The 14,938-nt window shown below is 44.0% G+C and overlaps 1 protein-coding gene and 1 long non-coding RNA gene across 5 annotated transcripts in view; one reads left to right on the top strand and one right to left on the bottom strand.

Annotated features, from left to right (window-relative positions):
• Nucleotides 1-14,938, bottom strand: part of PIP5K1B (phosphatidylinositol-4-phosphate 5-kinase type 1 beta) — a 309,163-nt gene that overhangs the window by 167,573 nt on the left and 126,652 nt on the right. The window contains exon 1 of one of the 4 annotated variants that reach the window (XM_078436041.2): nt 4,886-4,993. The exons of the other annotated variants lie outside the window; for them this stretch is intronic. Coding sequence (XP_078292167.2) covers nt 4,886-4,978 — 93 coding nt within the window. The 5' untranslated portion in view covers nt 4,979-4,993. Of the gene's footprint in view, nt 1-4,885; nt 4,994-14,938 lie in introns of those variants that run through there. 4 annotated transcript variants of the gene reach the window in all.
• On the top strand, nt 5,090-9,462 carry LOC132663652 (uncharacterized). The gene is made up of 3 exons (XR_009603185.3): nt 5,090-5,774; nt 7,148-7,250; nt 8,344-9,462. It is a non-coding gene; the product is annotated as an uncharacterized LOC132663652 (long non-coding RNA).

Genomic DNA, 14,938 nt, shown 5'->3' with positions numbered 1-14,938 from the left:
TAATATTACTACTTTTAAGTACTCAGAGTATCTTACAAGCTGACTATGCTTTCAATGACTGCCTTTCCATGGTCTGCATAAATCAGTTATGTAAAAAAGTCAATATCCAATTAAGATTTTAAACAATTCTTAGAAAAACCAGAGTAAGAAACTAACTTTCTCAACACGAAAAACAGTTCTTGAGCTAAATGACAACATTATATTATTGGAAGAAGAATGACACTTCCCAAATGTATCTGACCAAGGGATTTTTTTAACTCATTTTTTAAATTATTTTTTTATTTCAGAGACAGAGCACATGAGCAGGGGAGAGAGGCAGAAGGAGAGAGAGAGAGAGAGAGGGAGAGAGACAGACACACAGAAGGAGAGAGAGAATCCCAAGCAGGCTCCACACTCACTGTGGAGCCTGACGCAGGGCTCGATCCCATGAACCCAGGATCATGACCTGAGCCAAAATCAAAAATCAGACGCTCAACCGAGCCACTAAGGCACCCCCTGACTAAGGGATTTTTATGTAAATAGCTATTAATAATCCATGTGAATAGCGGAATGGACTCTGGGAGACAGTATAATAGCCATTTGGCTTTTAAAATCATGAACAAGACAAGTCCTTTTATCACTAACATTCTTTGATACGATTATGGAAGACCAAGCCAATAATATAAGACAAGAAAGCTAAATTCAAAATAGCAGTTAGAAAGAGAAAAACTATAATTTATAGATGATATGATTGCTACCTATCATACCCAAGAAACAATCATGGACCTAGGAGAATAGTTTCAAAAATGAAGTTGACAGTTTACAAAGCAAACTCACACACATCGAGAACTTACACATTCCCAGCTAGGAAATGTAATGAGAAGAAGAGAATCCCATTTATAACAGGGAAGGGGAAAAAAAACCCACAAGAGTAAGAACAAAAAGAAAATCCTGGGGCACCTGGGTGGCTCAGTTGGTTAAGCATCCCACTTCGGCTCAGGTCACGATCTCATGGATCATGGGTTCAAGCCCCGTGTCAGGCTCTGTGCTGACAGCTCAGAGCCTGGAGCCTGCTTCAGATTCTGTGTCTCCCTCTCTCTCTGCCCCTCCCCTGCTTGCATTCTGTCTCTCTTTCAAAAATAAATAATATTTTTAAAAATCCCACATAAATTACTTAGGAATATAGTTAACAAAAAATAGTTACAAGATCTTGGAAGAAAATAATTTACTGAGGAGCATAAAAGACAAACATATAGACGCTGAACTCTTGGAAGGCAAGACTTAACAGTTAAAGATGCTACTTCTCTCTTTATTCATTAATAAATTTAAACCAATTTCAACAACAATCACAATAGCAATCTTTTTAAAAGCCATAATCTTATAATTCCAAAGCTTAATTAGAGGAATCCATGTAAACACATCATCAGGAAACTTTTGAAAATTAAGAATTCTTTGGGAAGTCTTGTATTATGAATATTATAGTGAAAACAAAGTACTGCCAGCATAAAATTTAAAAATGAGAGTGAAGACAAAAGCCTTTAGGGAAATATTAAAAAATTTGATTTCGTAAAAGCTTGAGTTAAAAAAAAAATAAGCAAAATTAAAAGACTAATTTAGAACCAGAAAAACACTTTCAAGAAAAATGCAAGCCCTTGATACGTAAGTACCTCTCATAAATAAAATGTGTAACTCCCAAAGGATTAAAATTATTCGGAAAAAAAAATAGTCACACTTACCAGTGATAAAAATGAATGAATATTAAAAGGAAAATTAAGGCATTTTCATCTAGCTTGCTGGCAAAGGTTTTTAAAATGAATAGCACTCAGCGTTAGTGACAACCAGGGAAAATATGTGCTTTCCCAAATCAGCTGGACAGTGTAAATTGAGATCGATTTTTGAAAGGCAATTCAGGAAATAATGCTACAATGTCCAGACACCGTATAACGTGATTCTGAGAGGTCACAGGCCAATCCCACGTGTTTAGGGCTACAGCTGTGTACCTAACATGTGTACACGCCCAGGTTTATCTACCGAGTAGGGAGACAGACCTTCTGGGGCTAAAAAGGGGGGCCTGCTCTTTCCAGGCTACTGGGTGCCCAATTATCTCCAGTGCAGGTGACCCTGGGACGGGTGAGTTTGGGTCTATAAGCAGGAAGGATGCGGATGATTATATCTGTTTCCTATTCAATAGTAGATTGCCAGTTTAAATTCTTCCTTCATGAGGATGGAAAACTATGGGTGAAGGGCTGTGGCCCACTAACCCAGATTCAGCCACACTCTGCCTTGTGCACCAAGGATTCTGAGGGTCAAGGTGCTTCTCCTCCTCTGTGCAGCTACCTGGCATCTTGAGCAAGACACCCTTTTCCTTGGATCAATCAAGGGCTTTATGTAGCTCCTGCTACTCCTATGTAACTTCTTCCCACCCAAGGGTAAATTCCCCTGAAGCAATTCAGGACTTCCACAATCCAGGAAAAAAACAAAAAACAAAACAAATTAAAAAATTAGCAATATGCATGTCAATCGAAGTATCCAATATGCCTAAAAACACAAACTTGCTTAGAAGTAAATGTACGAATAAAAAGTGTGGAGATCAGCATCCAAGCAGGTCAACTTGGGGGCGCGTGGGTGGCTCAGTCAGTTAAGCGCCCGACTCTTGGTTTTGGCTCTCAGGTCACCATCTCATGGTTTGCGGGTTCAAGTCCTGCAATGGGCTATGTGCTGACAGCATGGAGCCTGCTTAGGATTCTTTCTCTCCCGCTCCCTCTGCCCCTCCTCTCCTCACTCCATCTCTCTCTCTCTCTCGCTCTCTCTCTCTCTCAAAAAAAATTGCAGATCAACTTGGCATACCTCCAATTCCCAAAGGAAAGGGAAACTTAATGTTTTTATTACAATGAATACTTCCTTGAAAAATAAGATTTTTCTGACCTAACGGAATCTCAGAGACTTTATTTAGCCTTTGATTTTGCTCACAAATGGAACTTCACCGCTTCAAAATCTCTTCTGTGTTTACAATTTTAAAATACTCCTAATTTACAATATCATAGATATATCCAAATTTAACATCCCATTGAACACCAGGGGAGGGAATGGTGGAACAGATTTGCCTCCAAGTTTATAATAAGTAAGTTAAAAATTTTAAAAAAAGGGGCGCCTGGGGGGCTCAGGCAGTTAAGCATCCAAGTTGTGATGTCGGCGCAGGTCATGATCTCACGGTTTGTGAGATCGAGCCCCACGTCAGAATCTGTGCCGACAGCACAGGGCCTGCGTGGGATTCTGTCTCTCCCCCTTTCCCTGACCTTCTTCCTCTCTCTCTCTCTTTCTCTCTCTCTCTAGAATAAACAAAATGAAAGAAGCCAAAATAAAATAAAATAAAATAAAATAAAGTATAAAAAAAATCTTGGAGGACGACTGTGCCGTTTGTGCTGCTTGGTTTTTCCAGGCTTTTCTTTAAAACGCACGCAACACGCCCCGTCTACCCCCATCGTCCACATCCTGCTGTCTTCAATGACACATGCTCACCTCGTTCTGTTGCACTCTACATCCTTGGAGAGAATAACATTTGGTTCCCCCCAGAATGCCACTGGTCTGGGAAGAGCAGCTAGAACACGTAAAGGCAGAGAAAGACGAAGAGAAGGGACTCTTGAAGCCTAAATCAGTTTCCTAAAACTAAATCAGATCGGGAAGATGGTAAAGCTATAATACAAGAGTTTTCATTTTTATTTAATGAAATGGAAAGCAAAGGAAACATTTTTCCTTTTTGGACATAGGACACCCCCCTTTTTTTAAGGCGACTTCAATGAACCTTTGCCACAGAATCCCGCTGCTCTTTCAAAACAACTGTCACCTCAATATTCCACAGCAGGGACGGCCATCAATACAGAACAGGGTCCCACGCCGTTTGGAATTCCCAATTCGAGCAGTGTCACAGCACGGAGAAGGTGAAGAACAACCTGTTCTTTCGCTCCGTGTTGAGTTCTACCTGGTTGGCCAAGTCCTTGCTCTTGCGGGGCTTAAGCTCCACTGGGGGTGACTAAGGATCCAGCGACAATAGTACCAATTTAATATCTGCACAGCCAACTTCGATCTTCCGAGAGCCTTCTCATCCCTCATCAGATTTACCGGTCACACCACAGCGTGGTTGTTGCTATGCTCTGACACTAAGTGTCCCGCATGAAGCTGAGCTCATAAATGGTAGAGCCAGCCTGGCCCCCTGGCCAGACTCCCTCTCAGCCCAGGGGTGGTGAGGGATAAAGGAACAGCATGGCAGCCAGGGCTCCCATCACTCCCTGCCTTGGGTCCTGACTGCAGCTTCAACATCTATACACCGCCACTATTTTGTGAGGGTCGTAACGGCTTCTGGAAAGTGCCAGGCTATTACTCCCTTTCGTTCCCTTTGAAACAGCAGCTCTAAAACATCACGGGGTCCTATGTCTTCCACGTTACAAAGAAAAGGATGTTCACTATGGCTTCCATACTGGAGAAATGGACGGCCAACCACCGTCAAATCCTGCTTCTCCCTGGCAGTCACCAGCATCTACCTAGGGGCAGCCTCTAAGTGGGGCAACATCTAGAAAGAAAAGAACCTTTCAACGATGGAGTTAAGAGACTGCCTTTTAAAATTTCATTGCTGAAGTTCTTCCATGAGTGGCTGATCATAAGCAGTCTACAGATTATAGACAAGGGGACTTACGGATGCCAAAAACTTAACAGCCAAGTTTCAAAGAGCCATGCACTTGACACAGATAATCACTATCATCTCTGAAACACAAAAAGCCCAGAGAACTGAACTGAGCTCTTTCAAAGTATTCTTTCTCCCATCCGAATAACCAAAGTATAAATTCCACCCCTTTCTGCACACAACCACCCCCCCCCCACCTTTACCTTTCTACCCTCCAACAAATCTCACCTCTAACTGCAGATCCGGAACTGTAGGCTCAAGAACATATCTCTCTGCAAAGTCTATGACAATTTTAGAATTAAGAAAAAAAAAGTGATACATCTCTTGAATGTTGTGGGCCAGGCACTGTATGGGACCCTACGGATGTCAAGATGATTGGGCCAGGCCCCTGCTCTCTAGCTGCTCAAGGTGAGCATTTGGCAGGCTATCACTGCAAACAATTATTACAAAACAAAAGTCATCCGTGATACAACAGAGGTTAAGGGCAGGGTGCTGAGGGAGGCCTGGGAAGGAGTAATGAACAGTCAGCGCCTAGAAGCATGGGGAAGGGCAATGGTCGAACTGCTTCTGGAATGAAGGTGTTCTAGAATGATCAGCACGGATAGAAGGGAGCCGGGATCCACATACTCAGCGTGGCTGGAGTTAGGCGTGAACTGAACAGCAGGAGATGGGACAAGACAAGCCCACTGGGGACAGACTGTAAAGGACTCGTATGTCGTGCTTCGGAGTGTAGATTTTCTCTGTACGTAACGGAAGGCCCACGGGAGACTGTAAGGGAATGAGTTGGCCAGCTGTGTTTATTTTGGGAATATAACTCCATGAAGGAGGGCCTTAAGAGGTAGTATTCCAAATGTGAATGCTTGCCAGTCCTGGGGCCTCTCCTCCATCTATCTCACCAATTCCTATGGATCCACGGCTCAACAACGAGAAGCGGAACCTCGGACCTCTCCCCTGAGCTCCAAATCCACATTTCGGAGGGTCCACCAAATTCCCCCCTTCACTGGCTCAAAATATCTCCAAACTAACATGTCCCAACTGGGAGACTGGATCTTCCTTCCCAAGCCTTTCCTGATACCACTCCCCTCCGACTTGATCAATGACCACGACATCCACCCAGGTGCTTGAGTTAGAACCCGGGGTTCACCAAACATTCCTATCATGCCCTCGCACCCCCCCACATAGGCAACCATGGCCGGTCTGGCCTGGGGTACATCTTTACTTAGGCCACCACCTATCTCTTTAATTTAGGATTTCTCAATTTAGCACTCGGCACTCGGGGCCAGACGGACCTGGGGACTATTCTGTGCATCACTGAATGTGTAACTGCGACCCTGGACTCTAATCCACTGCATGCTGGTAGCACCCCTCTCGCGTCCCCAGCTGTGACAGCAAGGTCGTATGTCCCCTGGGACATAATAGGGGCCTCAAGTTCAGAGCCACTGCTCTCATCCCATCTTGCCTCTGCTTCCTTGCTCACTACGTTCCATCACAACAGCCTCTCCTTCGGTTTCTGGAATCCGTGAAGCTCCTTCCTGCTTCTAGGACTTGGCAAATGCTGTTCTCTCTGTCAAGAACATTCTTGCTTCCACTCTTCTGTTGGCTGGCTCCTTCTCACACTTGTGATCCCAGCCCCCAGCTCACCTCCCCTAAATACTTTATCCCCTGAATACTTCATCGAAAGAGGCTCCCCTAAATACTTTATCTAAAAAGTAGCACCCCTGCCCTTGGTGATTTTCTTCATAGCATTTTTTAAAATTGAAGTACAATTGACATATAACCTTGTATTAGTTTTAGAGGTACAACATAATGATTTGATATTTGTACATATTGCAAAGTGACCACAGTATGTCTAGTTACCACCTGTCACCATACAGAGCTAGGAAACTTTTCTCCTGATGCAGACTTTCAGGATCTACCGTTAGCAACTTCCAAATATACAATACGATATTATAGTCAACACAGTAATCTATATGTTATACATGCAATACAATAATATAGTCCTAATCACCGTTCCATACATTACATCGCTGAGATTTATTTTATAACTGCAAGTTTGTACTTCTGGATACTGATCACCCATCGTGGCCACCTCCTACGCCTCCCCCCTCCAGCCAATCTATTCTCTGTATCTATGAGTTGTTTTATTTGTTCGTTTTTAGAGGATTCCATGTGTGAGTGAAATCCTACACTACTTGTTTTTCTCTGACTTATTTAACTTAGTATGATGCCCTCAAGGTCCATCCATGTTGTCACAAATGGCAAGATTTCATTCTTTTTTTATGGATGAGTAGAATTCCAGTGTGTGTGCGTGTGTGTGTGTGTGTGTGTGTGTGTGTGTGTGTGTGTGTGTGTTTGTGTATCACACCTATCCATTTATCTACCAATGGACATTTAAGTTGTTTCCATATCGTGGCGATTGTAAATACTGCTGCAAGGAACATGGGGGTACATTTATCTTTACGAATACGTGTTTTTGTTTTCTTCAAATAGCCGCAAGTTAGATCATAACGGCAGTTCTATTTTTCCATTTTTGAAGAACCTCCATATAGTCTGCCACAGTGGCTGCACCAATGTACATTCCCACCAACAGTGCGTGAGTAATGCCTTTTAACAACTCCTGTTATTTCCTCTCTTTTTAACAACAGCCATTCTGACAGATGCGAGTTGTGGATTTGATTTGCATTTTCCAGACGACTACTGGTGCTAATAAGCATCTTTTCATGTGTTTGGCCATCTTAGGTCTTCTCTCGGAAAATGTCTATTCAGATCTTCTGCCTGTTTGGCAATCACATCGTTTGGTTTTTTTGTTACTGAGTTGTTTGGGTTCTTTATGTATTTTGAATATTAAACCCTTTATTGGATATTATCATTGGCAAATATCTTCTCCCAGGCAGTAGATAGCCTTTTCAGGTTGCGGGTGGTCTCCTTCACCGTGCAGAAGCTTTCTAGTTTGATGCAGCTCCATTTGTGTATTTTTGCTTCTGTTGCCCTTGCCTTTGGAGTTAGGTTCAAAAAAGCATCACCGAGACCAACGTCAAAAAGCTTACCGATGTTCTCTTCTAGGAGTTTTATGGCTTGAGGTCTTACGTTCAAGTTTTAAATTCATTTCAATGTTTATTTTTGATAGAGACAGAGATGGAGGGGTAGACAGCGAGGGAGACCCAGAATCTGAAGCAGGCTCCAGGCTGTGAGCTGTCAGCACAGAGCCCGAGGCGGGGCTCAAACCCACGAACCGTGAGATCATGACCTGAGCCAAAGTCAGATGCTTAACCGCCTGGGCCACCCAGGCACCCTGAAATTCATTTTAATTTTTGCGTATGGTGTAAGAAAGGGGTCCAGTTTCATTCTTTGGCACCCAAGTGTCCAAGTTTCCTGGCACCGGTGACTGAAGAGGCTACCCTCTCCCCACTGTATATTCTTGCCTCTGTCACAAATTAATTTACCATATACGTGTGGGTTTATTTCGGAGCACTTTAAAAGTTAGTAATTGCTTTATTCTGTTTACTTCTTCCGGTTTGTCTCTACCATGAGAATGAAAGCATTATTAGCGAAGGGAAGAAGAGCTCCGTCTAGGCTTCTGTCCTACCCCCAAGGCCTAGCACAGTGCCAACCTAAATAAATATTTGTCAACTGAATACATGAATGAATGCTTGGACGTACAAGCAAATGTGTGTCTTATATTCCAGGCACCGACCATGTCCTTAAAAAAATGACAAAGTCACAGTATGAAAAAGTAGCCCAGGAGAATTAGAATGTCACCTGGACAGCCCGTATGTCGGCCGTGTGCTCAAAAACGAAACGCTCCCTGATCCATCATGCAGAGTGGGCAGCAGCAGATTTGGCTGAAGAAAAAGCACTCCCGTAAAAGTAAGAGTGGGTGATCTTCACTGAGGAAAAAAAACCCCACAGCTGGATTCTATGAAGAGTTCAACATTTTCCTTGTAACTCAATCCAACTTGTGTCTCTGGATGTCAGGATGTACATACAAACTGGGGGGGGGGGGGGGTTAGGCAAAAAAGATAAAGACACAGCAGGAATCTTAAATTTACATCCCCAGAGACCACAACCGTTGTCTTCTTGTTCTCTCCTTAAGAATGCGCTGACTGTCTCAGGGAAGGCTTCTGTGCTGAGAGCTGGAATGCCTCATCTTCCTCCTGTGTTACGATAAAAGCTACAGACACAGGATCTGCAGACAGCGAACTTGCCAGAAAACACAGGTGTACCATCTGGGGAAATGTGACTCTCATGCAGGAAAATAACTTTCAAAGTATTCACCCTCCAACCCAATGCTTTATCAGATCTTTTTTGCTATTGAGCAAGTCGTTAGTGAGTTATTACCCCTCCTGTGACTTTCTATGGCACAGCTAGGTTTGAAACGTGTTCCTCTCCTAATATGACAGGTCAAAATATATCACCCCCTCCAGGTGGATCTCATACTTCACTGTCAATTTTTAGTTCGGTGCTCAAGAATGATTTTTGAAATTAGCACTTTGTCATTTTATTTCCAGTGTTTCACCCAGTACCCGGAGATGAGATTGTTTTTCATTTTAAAATGAATATGTACCTTCTAGAAAAAGTTATTTTGCGGCTACAGCTCAGATTCTGTATTCAGAGGAGAAACATACAAGCACAGCTGGCTTTGGAACCACTGAATCGGGGAAAACACTTTTCAGAATGATTCGCTACTATTGTGCTCCCAATCCAAAGGGGGCTAGTTTTACCTGTACCCCCTGGCTTCTATTCTTCTAGCGGAGAAATGAGAACTTTCCATTTAATGTCATAGGAACCATAAGGTTCAGAAAATATTACAGTGGTTTGGGTCTGACATACCCGAGAGAGAGACAGTTGGGGTTAAAATCCCAGCCTCATTCTGCCACTTATGTGGGTGCCTTGGGGTGGGCAACTTAACTTCAGTTTTTCATCCATAGGGTAGCAAAATGGTTGTGATGAGATTACATGAGTTAATAATTCTGAAGTGCTTCGACAGATGTGTGGCATATGCTAAACACTGGATAAATGTTGCTCTTATTATTGACATAGCTTTTTAAAAGTTAATTTATTTTGAGAGAGGCATAGAGAGAGAGGGAAAATAGCAAGCAGGTTCTGCCCTATCAGCACACAGCCCAACACGAGGCTCGATGTGAGGAATCGTGAGATCATGACCTGAGCCGAAATCAAGAGTTGGACGTTTAACCAGGCCCCCCCTCATTATTAACACAGCTTTTAAAATTGCTTCTAATTAATAATAACATGCTTTAATTTGCCACAGTAATAGGTTTCTGGTTAAATAAACTCAATCGAATTTGATAAGTAAGATTCTTCCAGCAACCAATGATTCTAACTCCCTAAGACAGCAAAACTATGAATAAGCACATGGCATTTATCCTGTTAGTATCTGTAAGTAGAGAGAAGACTAGAACCTCTCCTATGTTACTGGCCTTCTTTTCTGGATTTCCAGAATAAAGAATTCTAGAATTTTTCATTTCCCTGTGCTTAAACAACTTTATTATTATTTTTTTAATATTTATTTTTGAGAGAGAGACAGACAGACAGAGGGCGAGCACGAGAGGGGCAGAGAGAAAGGGAGTCAAAGAATCTGAAGCAGACTCCAGGCTCTGAGCTGTCAGCACAGAGCCCGACGCAGGGCCAGAACTCATGAAGTGTGAGATCACGACCTGACCCCAAGATGAATGTTTAACTGACTGAGCCACCCAGGCGCCGCCTTAAGCAACTTCTAAGAGACGCCTTTAAAAATCACCGTGAACTATCTATCCAGGCAAGGGAAATGGGGTGGTAGTGCTAAGAGTGGACAAGCCAGGGATGCCTGTGTCCCTTAATCTCAGGGTTGTAAGGTCAAGCCCCACGTGGGTGTAAAGATTACTTAAAATCTTTGGGAAAAAAAAAATGGACAAGCCATAGGCCTTGGGACAAGAGGCATGCTGGCCAGATCAGAACCCTGCTGGCCAACCTGTGCAGGGAGGCATGTAGACCACCAGAGTATATTATAAAGCCATTTAATTTGAAAGCAAAAGCTAAATTGTGCTTGGAGAGCAGGGGCTCCTTTTCAGATGGCCCAGCAGGCCGCAGAAGCACTGAAAACCCCAGCCTCCCACCTGCCATTAACACCACACTCAACAATGGAGTGGTTCCTGTCGCCCCCGAAGAAAGCTGTATGGCACGTTTTAGGGTGTTTTGGAGACACCAAGACAACGTTTACTGGCATCAGGGACCAAAACAAGATGGAAATTCCATAGTTAATCAGAACGCAGAAGTGTAGCAAACCTGGGTGACTTACCACTTGGACGCTCTTTCCAATGCCAAGGCCAAAGGAGGTCACTTAGAAATGAACAGTCCAAGGAAACACCGTGATCGGAGGGTTGGCTTCTCCGCCTGTTGGAAGCCACCTATTGACTTTGCTGAATCACCTGCCATGTCTTGCCCGGAAGTCATAAAGGCAGATTGGTCATCACGTGCTTTAGGACTTAGTTTGGAAAAACACGGAAGCACAGGTGATACTATCCGGAAGCAGAAGGTTTGGAGGGAGGATCTGCCCAGCAGGGTGGATGGTAATGGTCTATGCTTCTACATGCTTCTAAATCTAATGGGATTACCGAAAAATTTCCCTTCTCTGAATGACGTAGCTCATCCGCTCGCTGCTCAATTAAAAGAAAAAGGGCAGGGGCACCTGGGTGGCTCAGTTGGTTTCCGCTCAGGTCATGATCTCATAGTTTGTGAGATCGAGCCCTGAGTTGGGCTCTGTGCTGTGAGCAGAGCCTGCTTGGGATTCTGTGTTTCCCTCTCTCTCTCTCTGCCCATCCCCCGCTGGCTTGCTCACTCACACACACTCTCAACATAAGTACACTTTAAAAGTATATTAAAAGAAATAAAAATAAACAAATGATAAAAACCCATAATGGCAGCCCCCCATCAGGAGCACGTCTTTCTCTTATTCTGAAGCCACGGCTACATGGAAGGCCACGAGGTCCTGCTCTGGGCCTCACTGTGTGCTTCCCCCATGCCCAGGCCAGACTGGAGCCAGCAGCAGGATGCTAAGTGACCAGTCGCCAGGGCCAGCACTGCGGGAGGCAGCCACGCACAACAGAACGCATCTGACTGGAAATCAGAGGCCGAGAGATGTTGCTTTTGCTAATAAAGGCAGTGATGTCACTCATTGGTATTCCCAGGCTGTGTTTGATGCTCACCCCACAATGAGGCTGTCAGGGTAGGTACTGGTGACATTTCCTCAAGGAGCAAAATTAAGATTCACATCAATTAGGGAAAATGCCTCAGGTTACACAACTATTATCCAGAAGAGTGAGGCGCCTATCCACCCTCTTTTAAAAGGAGAGTTTGGTTTGGGCCAAGTTTCTCAGCCTCGCTGCTACGAACACTGCAATAATTCTGTGTTGTGGGCACTGTCCTGTGCATTACAGGACACGGCATCGCCAGGCTCTACCTCCTAGATGCCAGGAGCACCAGCCCTCCACTTGTGACGATCAAAAATGTCTCACGACATCACCAAATGTTCCCTGGGGGGCCAAAGTGGTGCTGGTTGAAAACCGCTGGGTTAGAGTGTTTTGAATTAAGGTGCCTAGAAATAACACTTGGAATGCTGAAGGATCACTCTTCCTAGAGACCAATGTGGTTGCTATCCGTGAGAAATGCTGCTCAACGCACAGAAAAAGAGGTCTCCGCTAAGCTACAGAGGGTAGTGCAACCAGAGGTCAAAGCAAGTATCTTGCTTTCTGGAAGCGATGGCTTTCTAGAATCTGAAGGAAAAAAAGAACAGTCAGGGCATGGAACACATATCAGCCCCTACTGCCATCTTAAAACGTCACTGATTCAATGCTCGAATAGGTGAAATATTCACACGGTTCAAAATTAAACATATATACAGGTTTATACAGACAAGTTTTCCCTAACTCAAGACTCCCACCACCTGGTTCTCCCCGGAGACAGCCAAGGTTACCAGGGCCTGTGTATGTTCCCAGAGATATTTTACAAAAGAGTTCGTATTTCAATAAATGCTTCCTCTTTGATCAAAGTCTCTCAGAGTCATTACCTTGCTTAGTCATGACCTTAGGTTTAAAAAGTCATAAAAGCCATCTTTCCTTATAATGTGGTAAAGGGCTAGCATTATTCCCTCTTACCTCATCACTGCCTACCTCCACTGATAGGGAAACTGGCAGAGACACTGCAATTAAATGACAACTAAGGCCTTAAAAAAAAAAAAGAACAGAACAAAACAAAACTGAAAGAACTAGGGTTCTTGGGTCAAGAACACTGGGTCCTAGTCTGCCGTTCTGGGTGCAGGTCATGGTGAAAATCAGGTAGACAGTTTTACGCTTGGGTTGTTGGTGTCGAAGGTAGGCAACCTCTACGCCCAGGGCAGCCTCCAATAGGCATCAGAACCCGGATCTTGGGGAAGGGGGAGGGGGGATACTATTGTGGGTAGGCCCAGGATGGAAGGAGAAGTAAAAGAGGGAGGGGCAAGAGGTGTGGAATGACGTTGGGAGGAGCCTGGAGAGAGGAAGCAATGCAAATGGCGGCAGTAACAATTGCCTGCGTCAGTCCAAGCCCAGGTGACTGGGAAACACTGATTGATTCCCAGGGACAAGTCACAGAACTGGGACCTTACGTGGCCAGAGATTTTAATCTCTGAGAGATTAAATCTCAGAGAGATCCTGACAAAGAACTGCTAGGTGACCTAGATGCACTCTGACATCTCTTTGTTTTGGACGGGTGGGGGAGGGGTGGGCAATTTCTTCCGTGTATAAAATACCGAGAAAACTCTTATCTCCCGCATCAGTATTTTACTTGAGTTTAAAACAATCTCAAGTGAACGGATGTCCTGACTTCTGCTTCCTTCTAAGTTTCTCACCTTATTAAAAAAAAAAAATCTCTTCCTCACATTACTATCAGTAGTAGAAAATTTCTAGTCGTTACTCTGAAAACTTTCAGGTCAGCCTTAGTTGAGATTTGTCGTCATTCGTCTCCAAACCATGTCATGGTACCTCACTATCTGCGACTCAGCTGTCCAACATGGTAGCTGTTGGCCACAAGCGCTTATTTAAGTCGAAATTTAACTAAAATTAAAAATTCATCCCTCGGACAAACTGGACACAAATTCAAACCCTCAGCACCCAGATGCAGCCTGTCGCTACTGTATTAGTGCAGATTACAGGGCGTTTCCATCACTGCAGAAAGTTCTAGTGCACAGTGCTGGCCTAGAACACAAAATCCAAACTCAAACTAGCTTTTAAGGTTACCCAGTCCTTACCCCCTAAATCGCCTGCGCTTTCCCTAAACACTGACACTTGGCTTTGTCCAGGCCGGGCTATTCGATCCCTCCCACAAATCACGTTCAGCCCTGATTCTGTGCCTGTGCTCATCAGATTCCCCATCAGTGAAACAAACGAGTAGGTCAATCAATTCACAGTCACCTAAGGAGTGGCATTTTTCCATCGTGACAGAAAGCAATGAGGCATCTAAAAAATTTTTATCCCAGCAAAATGCACTGCTAACGAACCAGTTGAAGAAAAGGACTTTTCTCTAGAAGACTGTAATGAGCTTTGGCCTCACCAGTATTTGCTAGAAGATTATGTGAAAGGCCACTTGCCTTGGCACTTAATACCAATTTGGGTCATTACTTAATTTTTCCATGTGCATCTATGTCTTTTTTTCCCCTTTAATAAACTGTATGGTGGGTGTCTAAGTGGCTCAGTCGGTTGGGCTCAGGGCACAGTCTCGAGGTTTATGAGTTCGAGGCGGCGCTCGGAGGCTGACAGCTCAGAGCCTGGAGCCTGCTTCTGATTCTGTGGCTCCCTCCCCTCAGCTCCTCTGCTGCTCACACTCTGTCTCTCTCTCAAAATAAATAAAGACTAAAAAAAATTAAAAAAAAAATACAGAAGACACATGTCTCCTCTTTACCACTTGCCCCCCTGGTTAGTTCACTCCCCTGTTACCTGCTTAGCTGCCGTAGGTTTTTGTGTTTACAATTCTTTTGGAAGACACTTCCATAAATGAACTGAGAAGGGAAATACTACACTCTGTAAAAAAAAGCCAGGCAGCCTTTAACGCTTGTCTTATGGGCCACATGTTCGTGTTAAGCAGGGAAAGTCAAAATTCTTGTTGCAGGCTTTAGCTGAAGATATTCGCCTCACCCACTGATTTTAGCTATTCTTCTCGGGTTGTCAAGAACTGACAATGGATCAGGGAAATGGTCACCAGAACGAACAGAAGAGCAGCCAGCTTAACTAATCATGTGCAAATACTCAAGAC

This window comes from Panthera onca, chromosome D4 (genome assembly GCF_046562875.1).
Source record: "Panthera onca isolate mPanOnc1 chromosome D4, mPanOnc1 haplotype 2, whole genome shotgun sequence".
NCBI classification, from domain to species: domain Eukaryota; kingdom Metazoa; phylum Chordata; class Mammalia; order Carnivora; family Felidae; genus Panthera; species Panthera onca.
This window is presented reverse-complemented; position numbering and strand designations above follow the sequence as displayed.